The sequence below is a fragment of the Coregonus lavaretus genome (genome assembly GCF_964263955.1).
Source record: "Coregonus lavaretus genome assembly, contig: HAP1_SCAFFOLD_468, whole genome shotgun sequence".
In the NCBI taxonomy this organism is placed as follows: Eukaryota; Metazoa; Chordata; class Actinopteri; order Salmoniformes; family Salmonidae; genus Coregonus; species Coregonus lavaretus.
In genome coordinates, this window is record NW_028158775.1 from 332,419 (window position 1) to 346,192 (window position 13,774).

At 49.9% G+C, this 13,774-nt stretch overlaps 1 protein-coding gene across 1 annotated transcript in view; it reads left to right on the plus strand.

Annotated features, from left to right (window-relative positions):
* Positions 1-12,095: 12,095 nt before the first annotated feature.
* Positions 12,096-13,774, plus strand: part of LOC311123593 (constitutive coactivator of PPAR-gamma-like protein 2) — a 30,480-nt gene continuing 28,801 nt past the window's right edge. Inside the window, exon 1 of the mRNA XM_084197830.1 lies at positions 12,096-13,555. Within this exon, the coding sequence (XP_084053956.1) occupies positions 13,055-13,555 (501 nt within the window). The 5' untranslated portion in view covers positions 12,096-13,054. The remainder of the gene's footprint in view (positions 13,556-13,774) is intronic.

The following is a 13,774-nucleotide window of genomic DNA, read 5'->3' on the forward strand; positions in this document are numbered from 1 at the left end:
GTATTGTGTAGTAATTTAATAATAATATGATTTATATAAAATTGTATTTACCTTTAATTAAATATCTCTTCCTCTGTACCTCTGTCTCTGTCTGTCTGTACCTCTGTCTCTACCTCTGTACCTCTGTCTCTGTCTCTTCCTCTGTCTCTGTGTCTGTTCCTCTGTCTCTGTTCCTCTGTCTCTGTTCCTCTGTGTGTTTGTGGGGCTGCCAGGCTGCATGGTAGGTGTCAGGTTAGAAGCTATGGGTTTACACGCAGAGGAAAATACTCAAGGTCTTCTTTCTATGAACAAAATATATATTTAAACAGGCTTTCCTACAAAAATTATGATAATACATGTAAACATTTATTGGGTATTAAAGTGTAGTATTGTGTGATAATATGGATGATTTATATAAAGGTTTAGAGGGTGGTGCGGTTTGCCGAACGCATTACCGGGGGCAAACTACCTGCCCTCCAGGACACCTACAGCACCCGATGTCACAGGAAGGCCAAAAAGATCATCAAGGACATCAACCACCCGAGCCACTGCCTGTTCACCCCGCTATCATCCAGAAGGCGAGGTCAGTACAGGTGCATCAAAGCTGGGACCGAGAGAATGAAAAACAGCTTCTATCTCAAGGCCATCAGACTGTTAAACAGCCATCACAAACACATTAGAGGCTTAATTCTTAATTAATTCCTTTCTTAGATTTGCGTGTATTGGGTATATGTTGTGACATTGTTAGATATTACTGCACTGTCGGAGCTAGAGGCACAAGCATTTCGCTACACCCGCAATAACAGGCCGAGGGTGGAAACTCAGAATACTAGACATTGAGGAAACAGGGCGTCCTCATGCAGTTCCAGCAGGACTTTACGGGATCAAAGAGAGAGCACAGCAGGAAAAGCTCTCTCTCTGTGACGACTCCCCCCATCCTGAGTGAGTCTGATCACACCTCTTCAAACTGTCCTGCAGACGAGGCAAGTCACCCCCCCAGCACTGAACACACCCAGGTCCCACAACTGCACTGAACACACCCAGGTCCCACAACTGCACTGAACACACCCAGGTCCCTCAACTGCACTGAACACACCCAGGTCCCTCAACTGCACTGGTCCTCTATCATTGAGAGGGATACATTCACAGAGCTGGAGAGAGAGAGAGATGGTGGAGCTCAGAGAGCTGGTCCACACACTCCAGACAGAACAGACCCACAAAACAGACCAGCACAACACCCCCCCCCCCAACAAGACCTGGAGGGCAGAAAGTGGAGATGGGACGGCTGTCTGAGAGAGCTGTCTGCTCTACGGCTGTCTGAGAGAGCTGTCTGCTCTACGGCTGTCTGAGAGAGCTGTCTGCTCTACGGCTGTCTGAGAGAGCTGTCTGCTCTACGGCTGTCTGAGAGGGCTGACTGCTCTACGGCTGTCTGAGAGAGCTGGCTGAGAGAGCTGTCTGAGAGAGCTGTCTGCTCTACGGCTGTCTGAGAGAGCTGTCTGCTCTACGGCTGTCTGAGAGAGCTGTCTGCTCTACGGCTGTCGGAGAGAGCTGTCGGCTCTACGGCTGTCGGAGAGAGCTGTCTGCTCTACGGCTGTCTGAGAGAGCTGTCTGAGAGAGCTGTCTGCTCTACGGCTGTCTGAGAGAGCTGTCTGCTCTACGGCTGTCTGAGAGAGCTGTCTGCTCTACGGCTGTCTGAGAGAGCTGTCGGCTCTACGGCTGTCTGAGAGAGCTGTCTGAGAGAGCTGTCTGAGAGAGCTGTCTGCTCTACGGCTGTCGGAGAGAGCTGTCTGCTCTACGGCTGTCTGAGAGAGCTGTCTGAGAGAGCTGTCTGCTCTACGGCTGTCTGAGAGGGCTGACTGCTCTACGGACTGAGGTGAGAGACCTTAAACAGGCACTGAAGGAAGAGGTGAGAAAGCTGAGGTGTGACAGAGAGCAGGACACTCCCCCAGAGAAGCCAGCAGAACAGCCCACCTCAGACCCGGACCACAACCTCAATGGGACAGACAACACAGGACCCACCAACCCAACAGACCCCACCCCCTCCCAACAGACCCCACCCCCTCCCAACAGACCCCACCCCCTCCTAACAACCCCCTGTCAGCTCCCCTGATAGCTCTCCTGACAACCCCCACACCTCCACTGAGGACACACACAAGCCAGAGGTTGTGCTCCTCATTGACTCAAATGGCAAATAGATTCAAGAAGATAACATTTCTCCCAAACACAAAGTGGCTAAACTCTGGTGCCCAAACACTAGGCCTGCCCTGGAGCTGCTGTCAGAGGACAGACTAGGGTCCAAACACTAGGCCCTGGAGCTGCTGTCAGAGGACAGACTAGGGTCCAAACACTAGGCCTGCCCTGGAGCTGCTGTCAGAGGACAGACTAGGGTCCAAACACTAGGCCCTGGAGCTGCTGTCAGAGGACAGACTAGGGTCCAAACACTAGGCCCTGGAGCTGCTGTCAGAGGACAGACTAGGGTCCAAACACTAGGCCCTGGAGCTGCTGTCAGAGGACAGACTAGGGTCCAGACACTAGGCCTGCCCTGGAGCTGCTGTCAGAGGACAGACTAGGGTCCAAACACTAGGCCTGCCCTGGAGCTGCTGTCAGAGGACAGACTAGGGTCCAAACACTAGGCCTGCCCTGGAGCTGCTGTCAGAGGACAGACTAGGGTCCAAACACTAGGCCCTGGAGCTGCTGTCAGAGGACAGACTAGGGTCCAAACACTAGGCCTGCCCTGGAGCTGCTGTCAGAGGACAGACTAGGGTCCAAACACTAGGCCCTGGAGCTGCTGTCAGAGGACAGACTAGGGTCCAAACACTAGGCCCTGGAGCTGCTGTCAGAGGACAGACTAGGGTCCAAACACTAGGCCCTGGAGCTGCTGTCAGAGGACAGACTAGGGTCCAAACACTAGGCCCTGGAGCTGCTGTCAGAGGACAGACTAGGGTCCAAACACTAGGCCCTGGAGCTGCTGTCAGAGGACAGACTAGGGTCCAAACACTAGGCCTGCCCTGGAGCTGCTGTCAGAGGACAGACTAGGGTCCAAACACTAGGCCCTGGAGCTGCTGTCAGAGGACAGACTAGGGTCCAAACACTAGGCCTGCCCTGGAGCTGCTGTCAGAGGACAGACTAGGGTCCAAACACTAGGCCTGCCCTGGAGCTGCTGTCAGAGGACAGACTAGGGTCCAAACACTAGGCCTGCCCTGGAGCTGCTGTCAGAGGACAGACTAGGGTCCAAACACTAGGCCTGCCCTGGAGCTGCTGTCAGAGGACAGACTAGGGTCCAAACACTAGGCCCTGGAGCTGCTGTCAGAGGACAGACTAGGGTCCAAACACTAGGCCTGCCCTGGAGCTGCTGTCAGAGGACAGACTAGGGTCCAAACACTAGGCCTGCCCTGGAGCTGCTGTCAGAGGACAGACTAGGGTCCAAACACTAGGCCTGCCCTGGAGCTGCTGTCAGAGGACAGACTAGGGTCCAAACACTAGGCCTGCCCTGGAGCTGCTGTCAGAGGACAGACTAGGGTCCAAACACTAGGCCCTGGAGCTGCTGTCAGAGGACAGACTAGGGTCCAAACACTAGGCCCTGGAGCTGCTGTCAGAGGACAGACTAGGGTCCAAACACTAGGCCTGCCCTGGAGCTGCTGTCAGAGGACAGACTAGGGTCCCCCAGCCACATCATAATTCACATTCACAAATTACCTGAGGGCCCAGCAGGAAAGGGTGGCCACATCACTCAAGGGAGTGATTGAAAAAGCTTCTTCCACTTTCCCCAATGCACAAGTGGTTATCTCCTCCCTGCTACCATGAAAAGGCTTTCACCCTGCCATCATACAGTGGGTGAATGGAAGCATTTCCTGGGACTGTGCCTCAAACCCTAATGTCTACCTGGCCCACCACTCCACCCTGGACTGGAACAGCCTTTAGGACCAGGTCCACCTCTACAAGGCAGCAATCCCAACTTTTGCCAGGACCCTGAAGGACGTCACCCTCAACCGCAGACCCAACACCTCACACAGGAGCAACAGTTCAACAGACAAATTAATTACTTAAAAATCATACAATGTGATTTTGTGGATTTTTGTTTTAGATTCCGTCTCTCACAGTTGAAGTGTACCTATGATAAAAATTACAGACCTCTACATGCTTTGTAAGTAGTAAAACTTGCAAAATCGGCAGTGTATCAAATACTTGTTCTCCCCACTGTATATACAGCCGGAAGTTTACATACACTTAGGTTGGAGTCATTAAAACTCGTTTTTCAACCACTCCACAAATTTCTTGTTAACAAACTATAGTTTTGGCAAGTCGGTTAGGACATCTACTTTGTGCATGACACAAGTAATTTTTCCAACAATTGTTTACAGACAGATTATTTCACTTATAATTCACTGTATCACAATTCCAGTGGGTCAGAAGTTTACATACACTAAGTTGACTGTGCTTTTAAACAGCTTGGAAAATTCCAGAAAATGATGTCATGGCTTTAGAAGCTTCTGATAGGCTATTGACATCATTTGAGTCAATTGGAGGTGTACCTGTGGATGTATTTCAAGGCCTACCTTCAAACGCAGTGCCTCTTTGCTTGACATCATGGGAAAATCAAAAGAAATCAGCCAAGACCTCAGAAAAAATGTTGTAGACCACCACAAGTCTGATTCATCCCTGGGAGCAATTTCCAAATGCCTGAAGGTACCACGTTCATCTGTACAAACAATAGTACGCAAGTATAAACACCATGGGACCACGCAGCCGTCATACCGCTCAGGAAGGAGACGCATTCTATCTCCTAGAGATGAACGTACTTTGGTGCGAAAAGTGCAAATCAATCCCAGAACAACAGCAAAGGACCTTGTGAAGATGCTGGAGGAAACAGGTACAAAATTATCTATATCCACAGTCTACTCTGCTGGCCAGCACCTCTCCTAAACAGGTGTTCTACTCTGCTAGCCAGCACCTCTCCTAAACAGGTGTTCTACTCTGCTAGCCAGCACCTCTCCTAAACAGGTGTTCTACTCTGCTAGCCAGCACCTCTCCTAAACAGGTGTTCTACTCTGCTAGCCAGCACCTCTCCTAAACAGGTGTTCTACTCTGCTAGCCAGCACCTCTCCTAAACAGGTGTTCTACTCTGCTAGCCAGCACCTCTCCTAAACAGGTGTTCTACTCTGCTAGCCAGCACCTCTCCTAAACAGGTGTTCTACTCTGCTACCCAGCACCTCTCCTAAACAGGTGTTCTACTCTGCTAACCAGCACCTCTCCTAAACAGGTGTTCTACTCTGCTAACCAGCACCTCTCCTAAACATGTGTTATACTCTGTTAGCCAGCACCTCTCCTAAACAGGTGTTCTACTCTGCTACCCAGCACCTCTCCTAAACAGGTGTTCTACTCTGCTAACCAGCACCTCTCCTAAACAGGTGTTCTACTCTGCTAACCAGCACCTCTCCTAAACAGGTGTTCTACTCTGCTAGCCAGCACCTCTCCTAAACAGGTGTTCTCCTCTGTTAGCCAGCACCTCTCCTAAACAGGTGTTCTACTCTGTTAGCCAGCACCTCTCCTAAACAGGTGTTCTACTCCGCTAACCAGCACCTCTCCTAAACAGGTATTTGGTATTTTGATATTTTATTAGGATCCCCATTAGCTGTTGCAAAAGCAGCAGCTACTCTTCCTGGGGTCCAAACAGAACATGAAACATGAAATAATACAGAACATTAATAGACAAGATCAGCTCAAGGACAGAACTACATACATTTAAAGGCACACGTAGCCTACATATCAATACATACACACAAACTTAGGTCAAATAGGGGAGAGGCGTTGTGCCGTGAGGTGTTGCTTTATCTGTTTTTTGAAACCAGGTTTGCTGTTTATTTGAGCAATATGAGATGGAACGGAGTTCCATGCAATAATGGCTCTATATAATATGGTTCGCTTTCTTGAATTTGTTCTGGATTTGGGGACTGTGAAAAGACCCCTGGTGGCATGTCTGGTGGGGTAAGTGTGTGTGTCAGAGCTGTGTGTAAGTTGACTATGCAAACAATTTGGGATTTTCAACACATTAATGTTTCTTATAAAAAGAAGTGAGGCAGTCAGTCTCTCCTCAACTCTTAACCAAGAGAGACTGGCATGCATAGTATTTATATCAGCCCTCTGATTACAGTGAAGAGCAAGACGTGAGGACATCTATCTGATGCTGTGTGATCCAAACGAGTATGACATTGTTGCCACCCGTAGCATTGAATGCAAGGGAAGCCAGCGAGCATTTGGCCTCCCTTGATAAAAAAAAGTATTTAAAATTAGCCAATCAGCTTTGAGCTAAACTGAGCGAGCTCAACTGTGAATGGTCCTGTCGCATCAAAAAAAAAAGTGTCAAGGGAAGCTAGCTTGGATTTTGGCATCACTCCTATCAAATCCCATTGAGAGCATACCTCATTGACAGAAAAACTTGAATTGTTGCATCTGGTTGGGTTGTTGTCCTCCGTTGGCTATCTAGCTAAATTTGTCCCTTCCCTAAATTAGCCATGGATGGAGATAAGGATTTGGACTTGTGGTTTTACATAATTATCTGTACTGGCCAATTATTATAAAGGTGATTCTGATCCAACCATTAATTCATACATTGTTGTGTCCTTGGCCTGAGAGGATGGAAGTTCAATATGTAGCTAGATGTAGAAGGCTAATGTTAACTAGCTAACGTTGCCCATGAATGGAAGTTAGGTTAGTGAGCATTTTAGCCAGGTAGCGTGTACTGTATGACAGAGTCATAGACCGTTTAGGCAACAGGAACGAGAGGAGGATGGCATTGGTAATTCTCTACAAGTAAGGTGAGTCAACATGTTTTTCTACTTGCCGGAACGTGCACACAGAAATCAGAACCATGGACAGCCACATCATATTTAGCTTATGTTAATTGGACTAAATTGTTTTTGGTATCATTTAGTTGCCACTGTATTAGACTTAGCAGAGGTGATTTGATGATGTGGAAGTTGGAATGGTGCTGGAATAGTGGAGGCAGCTCCTGTTTTCTTTGTGACTTGCGGTAACTCTCTGTGGTTCTAAATCAATAGTTGTTTAGTGGTCAGAAAATGTCAGAAATATTAACTTGCTTGACCGTGCTGTAGGTCATGTAACTGTTTGTTAGATGCAATATGCTTTGTGGACTCCACCAGACAGATGTTGCTCTCTGGTGTTGTGATGAAACAAAGGTGTGGTTGAATTTATTCTGCCACTGTGTCTTCTTATTGTCTCAACCTTTAGGCCTATATATCACGGTGTCAAGGCATTTGAACTAACAGGTTATAGAGCAAACAACACAATTATCACAACACACAGGTTGTAAAAAAAAAAATGTAAATGTAATGTGGCTTTTTTTTCTGGCTTGGCTTCCCCAGTGATTTTACCAACGCACCGCTACTGGCTGCCAGACAACCACCAACCCTGACATCTGAGCTGAAGGAACTTAGAGACATGGTGATGGAGCAGACAGACAGGGGAGGAACATGGTGATGGAGCAGACAGACAGGGGAGCTGAGGAACATGGTGATGGAGCAGACAGACAGGGGAGCTGAGGAACATGGTGATGGAGCAGACAGACAGGGGAGGAACATGGTGATGGAGCAGACAGACAGGGGAGGAACATGGTGGTGGAGCAGACCGACAGGGGAGGAACATGGTGGTGGAGCAGACAGACAGGGGAGCTGAGGAACATGGTGATGGAGCAGACCGACAGGGGAGGAACATGGTGATGGAGCAGACCGACAGGGGAGGAACATGGTGGTGGAGCAGACCGACAGGGGAGGAACATGATGATGGAGCAGAGAGACAGGGGAGCTGAGGAACATGGTGATGGAGCAGACCGACAGGGGAGGAACATGGTGATGGAGCAGACAGACAGGGGAGGAACATGGTGATGGAGCAGACAGACAGGGGAGGAACATGGTGATGGAGCAGACAGACAGGGGAGGAACATGGTGATGGAGCAGACAGACAGGGGAGGAACATGGTGATGGAGCAGAGAGAGGGGAGGAACATGGTGATGGAGCAGACAGACAGGGGAGGAACATGGTGATGGAGCAGACAGACAGGGGAGGAACATGGTGATGGAGCAGACAGACAGGGGAGCTGAGGAACATGGTGATGGAGCAGACAGACAGGGGAGGAACATGGTGGTGGAGCAGACAGACAGGGGAGCTGAGGAACGTGGTGATGGAGCAGACAGACAGGGGAGCTGAGGAACATGGTGATGGAGCAGACAGACAGGGGAGCTGAGGAACATGGTGATGGAGCAGACAGACAGGGGAGCTGAGGAACATGGTGATGGAGCAGACAGACAGGGGAGCTGAGGAACATGGTGATGGAGCAGACAGACAGGGGAGCTGAGGAACATGGTGATGGAGCAGACATAGAGGGGAGGAACATGGTGGTGAAGCAGACAGACAGGGGAGGAACATGGTGATGGAGCAGACAGACAGGGGAGCTGAGGAACATGGTGGTGGAGCAGACAGACAGGGGAGAAACATGGTGATGGAGTAGACAGACAGGGGAGGAACATGATGATGGAGCAGACAGACAGGGGAGGAACATGGTGATGGAGCAGACAGACAGGGGAGGAACATGGTGATGGAGCAGACAGACAGGGGAGGCACATGGTGATGGAGCAGACAGACAGTGGAACTGAGGAACATGGTGATGGAGCAGACAGACAGGGGAGGAACATGGTGATGGAGCAGACAGACAGGGGAGGAACATGGTGATGGAGCAGACAGACAGGGGAGGAACATGGTGATGGCGCAGACAGACAGGGGAGGAACATGGTGATGGAGAAGACAGACAGGGGAGGAACATGGTGATGGAGAAGACAGACAGGGGAGCTGAGGAACATGGTGATGGAGCAGACAGACAGGGGAGGAACATGGTGATGGAGCAGACAGACAGGGGGGGAACATGGTGATGGAGCAGACAGACAGGGGAGGAACATGGTGATGGAGAAGACAGACAGGGGAGGAACATGGTGATGGAGAAGACAGACAGGGGAGCTGAGGAACATGGTGATGGAGCAGACAGACAGGGGAGGAACATGGTGATGGAGCAGACAGACAGGGGGGGAACATGGTGATGGAGCAGACAGACAGGGGAGGGACATGGTGATGGAGCAGACAGACATACAGGGGAGGAACATGGTGATGGAGCAGACAGACAGGGGAGGAACATGGTGATGGAGCAGACAGACAGGGGAGGAACATGGTGATGGAGCAGACAGACATAGGAGGAACATGGTGATGGAGCAGACAGACAGGGGAGGAACATGTTGATGGAGCAGACATACAGGGGAACTGAGGAACATGGTGGTGGAGCAGACAGACAGGGGAGCTGAGGAACATGGTGATGGAGCAGACAGACAAGGGAGGAACATGGTGGTGGAGCAGACAGACAGGGGAGGAACATGGTGGTGGAGCAGACAGACAGGGGAGGAACATGGTGATGGAGCAGACAGACAGGGGAGGAACATGGTGATGGAGCAGACAGACATAGGAGGAACATGGTGATGGAGAAGACAGACAGGGGAGGAACATGGTGATGGAGCAGACAGACAGGGGAGGAACATGTTGATGGAGCAGACAGACAGGGGAACTGAGGAACATGGTGGTGGAGCAGACAGACAGGGGAGCTGAGGAACATGGTGATGGAGCAGACAGACAAGGGAGGAACATGGTGGTGGAGCAGACAGACAGGGGAGGAACATGGTGGTGGAGCAGACAGACAGGGGAGGAACATGGTGATGGAGCAGACAGACAGGGGAGCTGAGGAACATGGTGATGGAGCAGACAGACAGGGGAGCTGAGGAACATGGTTGTGGAGCAGACAGACAGGGGAGGAACATGGTGGTGGAGCAGACAGACAGGGGAGGAACATGGTGATGGAGCAGACAGACAGGGGAGCTGAGGAACATGGTGGTGGAGCAGACAGACAGGGGAGCTGAGGAACATGGTGATGGAGCAGACAGACAGGGGAGCTGAGGAACATGGTGATGGAGCAGACAGACAGGGGAGGAACATGGTGATGGAGCAGACAGACAGGGGAGGAACATGGTGATGGAGCAGACAGACAGGGGAGGAACATGGTGATGAAGCAGACAGACAGGGGAGCTGAGGAACATAAAGGTCAGACTGAAAGACAGTGAGGACCAGTTATAGGAGCAATGATTTGATCTTCGACTCATCAAGGAGGAGGAGGAGGAGCTGAAGAGAGACAATGCAGCTACTGTCATGTCATAATTTTCAGTAAACATGAACAGAAAAGATGAGGACATGAAACAAAAAGGTTTTGAATTCAGTTGCGTTTTTATGCTTATTTGTGAATTTTGTAATTTGAGTTAATTGGTGTTTATTTTCATGTCCTTGCCAGAGTGAGAGGGAGGTAGAAGAGCTGAAAAAGAAGGTGAACATCAATAAGACTGAACTGCCACTGAAGAAGGGCGGCAGGTAGCTTAGTGGGTAAGAGCGTTGTGCCAGTAACCGAAAGGTCGCTGTTTCTAATCCCTGAGCCGACTGGGTGAAAAATCTGTCGATGTGCCCTTAAGCAAGGCACTTAACCCTAGTCGCTCTGGATAAGAGCGATGAATAAATGACTGTAATGTAATGCAGGTAATGATGTCCAACAAAATAGAGGGAGGAGGAGGAGGAGGATAAAGGAGCAGGCGGAGGAGGAGGAGGATAAAGGAGCAGGCGGAGGAGGAGGAGGATAAAGGAGCAGGAGGATAAAGGAGCAGGCGGAGGAGGAGGATAAAGGAGCAGGCGGAGGAGGATGAGGAGGAGGATAAAGGAGCAGGCGGAGGAGGAGGAGGAGGAGGATAAAGGAGCAGGCGGAGGAGGAGGATAAAGGAGCAGGCGGATAAACGAGCAGGCGGAGGAGGAGGAGGAGGAGGATAAAGGAGCAGGAGGAGGAGGAGGATAAAGGAGCAGGAGAAGGAGGAGGATAAAGGAGCAGGCGGAGGAGGAGGAGGAGGATAAAGGAGCAGGCGGAGAGGTGGGGGGAGAGAGCAACATAATTCACAAACTCACTTTGATTGCGGTCAATCTGTGAATGATGTCGTAAAAATGTGCGACCAGGTTGCCAAAAATGTGTCTGTGTGCGTGCATGATGGTGATGGTGGTGGGCAGGGTTGTATTTGGAGTGCTAGGGGCGTCTAGACCTAGGGGATATGTAGCGGTTGATCTGAAATACAGAAAGTATATTTTCCTCATGTTCAAATACAAAACTAAATGGTGTACCTACTGTCCCAAATGTATCCACAGGAGGGCGATATATACACTATGATCTTAGTTTGCTTAGTTATTTACATTTAAGTCATTTAGCAAACGCACTTACAGTTAGTGAGTGCATACATTTTTCATACTGGCCCCCCGTGGGAATCGAACCCACAACCCTGGCGTTGCAAGCGCCATGCTCTACCAACTGAGCTACACGAGGCCTATAACATTACACTGATCTTAGTATGGTTTCTTGTTACATTACATAATTGAACTGTCTCTCACTTAGTGTTTACATGCAATATGTATACTTTACTTGATCTAATATAAATATGAAACGTTTGTCTGTTTGATAAATGCATAGTCCAATCTATAGTCTATTGTAGGAGGGGGACATAGTCTGCAAGAAGAATGTGCATGACAATCATCGATTTGGTAGTTAACTTGTGTTGCAGATCATAATATAATTTAACATTTAGTCCAAAGCTCTCCTCTGGTTTTGGTTAGTGCAATCAGGGATCCTTGGGACGGGACGGGACGATCCTAAACCCTAACCCTAACTTAAACCCATACCTTTACCCTAAACTTAACCATAACCCTTTTCTAACCCTAACCTTAACCATTTTACATTTCAACTTCAATATGGTAGGGACGTTCCAAGGATTACGACTAGCACGGGCCCTCTTGGTTTTTAAAGGCAAAGTGAGCAGAGGGCGTCACATGTATTCTTGGTAGTTAGAGTCTTTCACCCTACTAGCATTCCATGGACCTTTAGAAAAATGTGAGCTTTTTGAACTACATTTCCCTACAGTCCCCTTGGCGTCATCACCGCACTCTGCCTTCCCTCCCACTTTTGTTGGTCCGTGAGGAAGTCGCAAGATGGCTGATATCGCTTGAAAGTATGTTCCCTTCCTCAACATGAAGTCGTGAGTGTGGAAGAAAGCGTGGGAGGCACCATCGGGCGTTTATTTTTATTTTTATTTTTTTTCCATATTTCATTTCTCCAAACATCCATTTCATTTCGCGTCGTCTCTGTCCCAGAGTTGTCTTTGAGAGTTGACGCGTCAAGTCACGCCGGGGACCCAGCTAGCTAAATTAGCCAGCTAGCTACAGCGGTTAACGTTAGCCAGCGAGCTAGCTAGCTAACTAAGTCATATTTTGATACTCCATCGGCCAGCTAACTAGCACGTATCAGTAATTTTAACTATTCTAACGGTTATAATATCAATATACTGTCAGATTAAGAATTAATCGACCGTCAACTTCGAAAACTAATGCGCAACGTTTCTTCTTCGTGTGAATCAGGATTAGGATTTTGGAGTAAATCATAACATTACTGTAGCTAGCCATCATCAGCTGTCAACATTTAATGTGTTATTAGCTAGTTAGTTAGAGGGGTAGCTAAACTCTAGCCGGAGTATTAGACTAGCTGGCTTTGCTGGCAGTTGACCAAAATACTGCTAGGGATGGACACACAATTGTACACACACGACCAAATATAGAAGATTGGCTTTGCACACTAACTAGTTCGCTAGTCAAGTTGCTAAAAAAGTTAGCTAGCTTGCTTACTTGCTGTTGGGAAGTGCACCTCGGCCTGGCCAAATAGCTTGCTAGGCTAGTTAGCCTTTGCAGGGTTGGTCACTCTTGTCAGAGTTGGGGGTGGCAACAGCTAGGTGCAGCAACAGTCGCTAAGTAATTCACACAGAGAGGTAAGTTAGCTAGCTGCCAGGTTCTAGCTAGCTACAGTCTCGACCCTCACATCAGCTATCACCACGGAGTTCAGAACGTACCCGGAGCCCTCCCCCGGCCAGACCCACCGGCTCAACAACACTGGGATGGGCGTGCAGGGCTTCCAGGAGTATCTTGAGAAACGGTGTCCCGGGGCCGCGGTCCCCGTGGACCTTCTCAAACTAGCCCGTACGCCGGGCCGCCAGCCCCCGCACCCCCACCACCCCCATCACCCCGGCCCTATGCCCCCTCCACCCCCGGCCCGGATACTCATCGATGCTGACTCCGGCCTACAGCGGCTGTACGGCGGTTACCAGACGGACTGGGTGTGCGGCGGGGAGTGGAACGCCATGCTGGGATACCTGGCCGCTCTGTCCCAGGCCTGTCTGTACCAGGGTGGGCTAGAGCTGGTCGTGGTGTTCAACGGGACCCTGGGGAAGGAGCGGTGGCCGGAGTGGGCGCGCCGGGCGCAGGGGCAACGCCAGACAGCCCAGCTCATCGTTAACCATGTCAGCAGTAAGGCTACCCCGCCTCCCCGCGCCTGGTTCCTGCCCCCGGCCTGCCTCAGCCACTGTGTCCGCCTCGCCATGTTCCGCTTCAGAGTGCGGGTGAGTAAAGAGCAGTAGCTGCTACCCCATTCATAGACGCCAACTACCTTTAGCGACATCTTCTTCCCGGGGGACTTTTGTTAAAAGCCCAGATGTTTGCACAAAACGTGAACACGCATCACTTACGGTACAGTTTTGGAAACGTAAGGAAGTATCTTTCATATCAGCGATAAATAATAATTGTTAAAAAAGTTAAATGACTACAGACCTAGTTAGGGT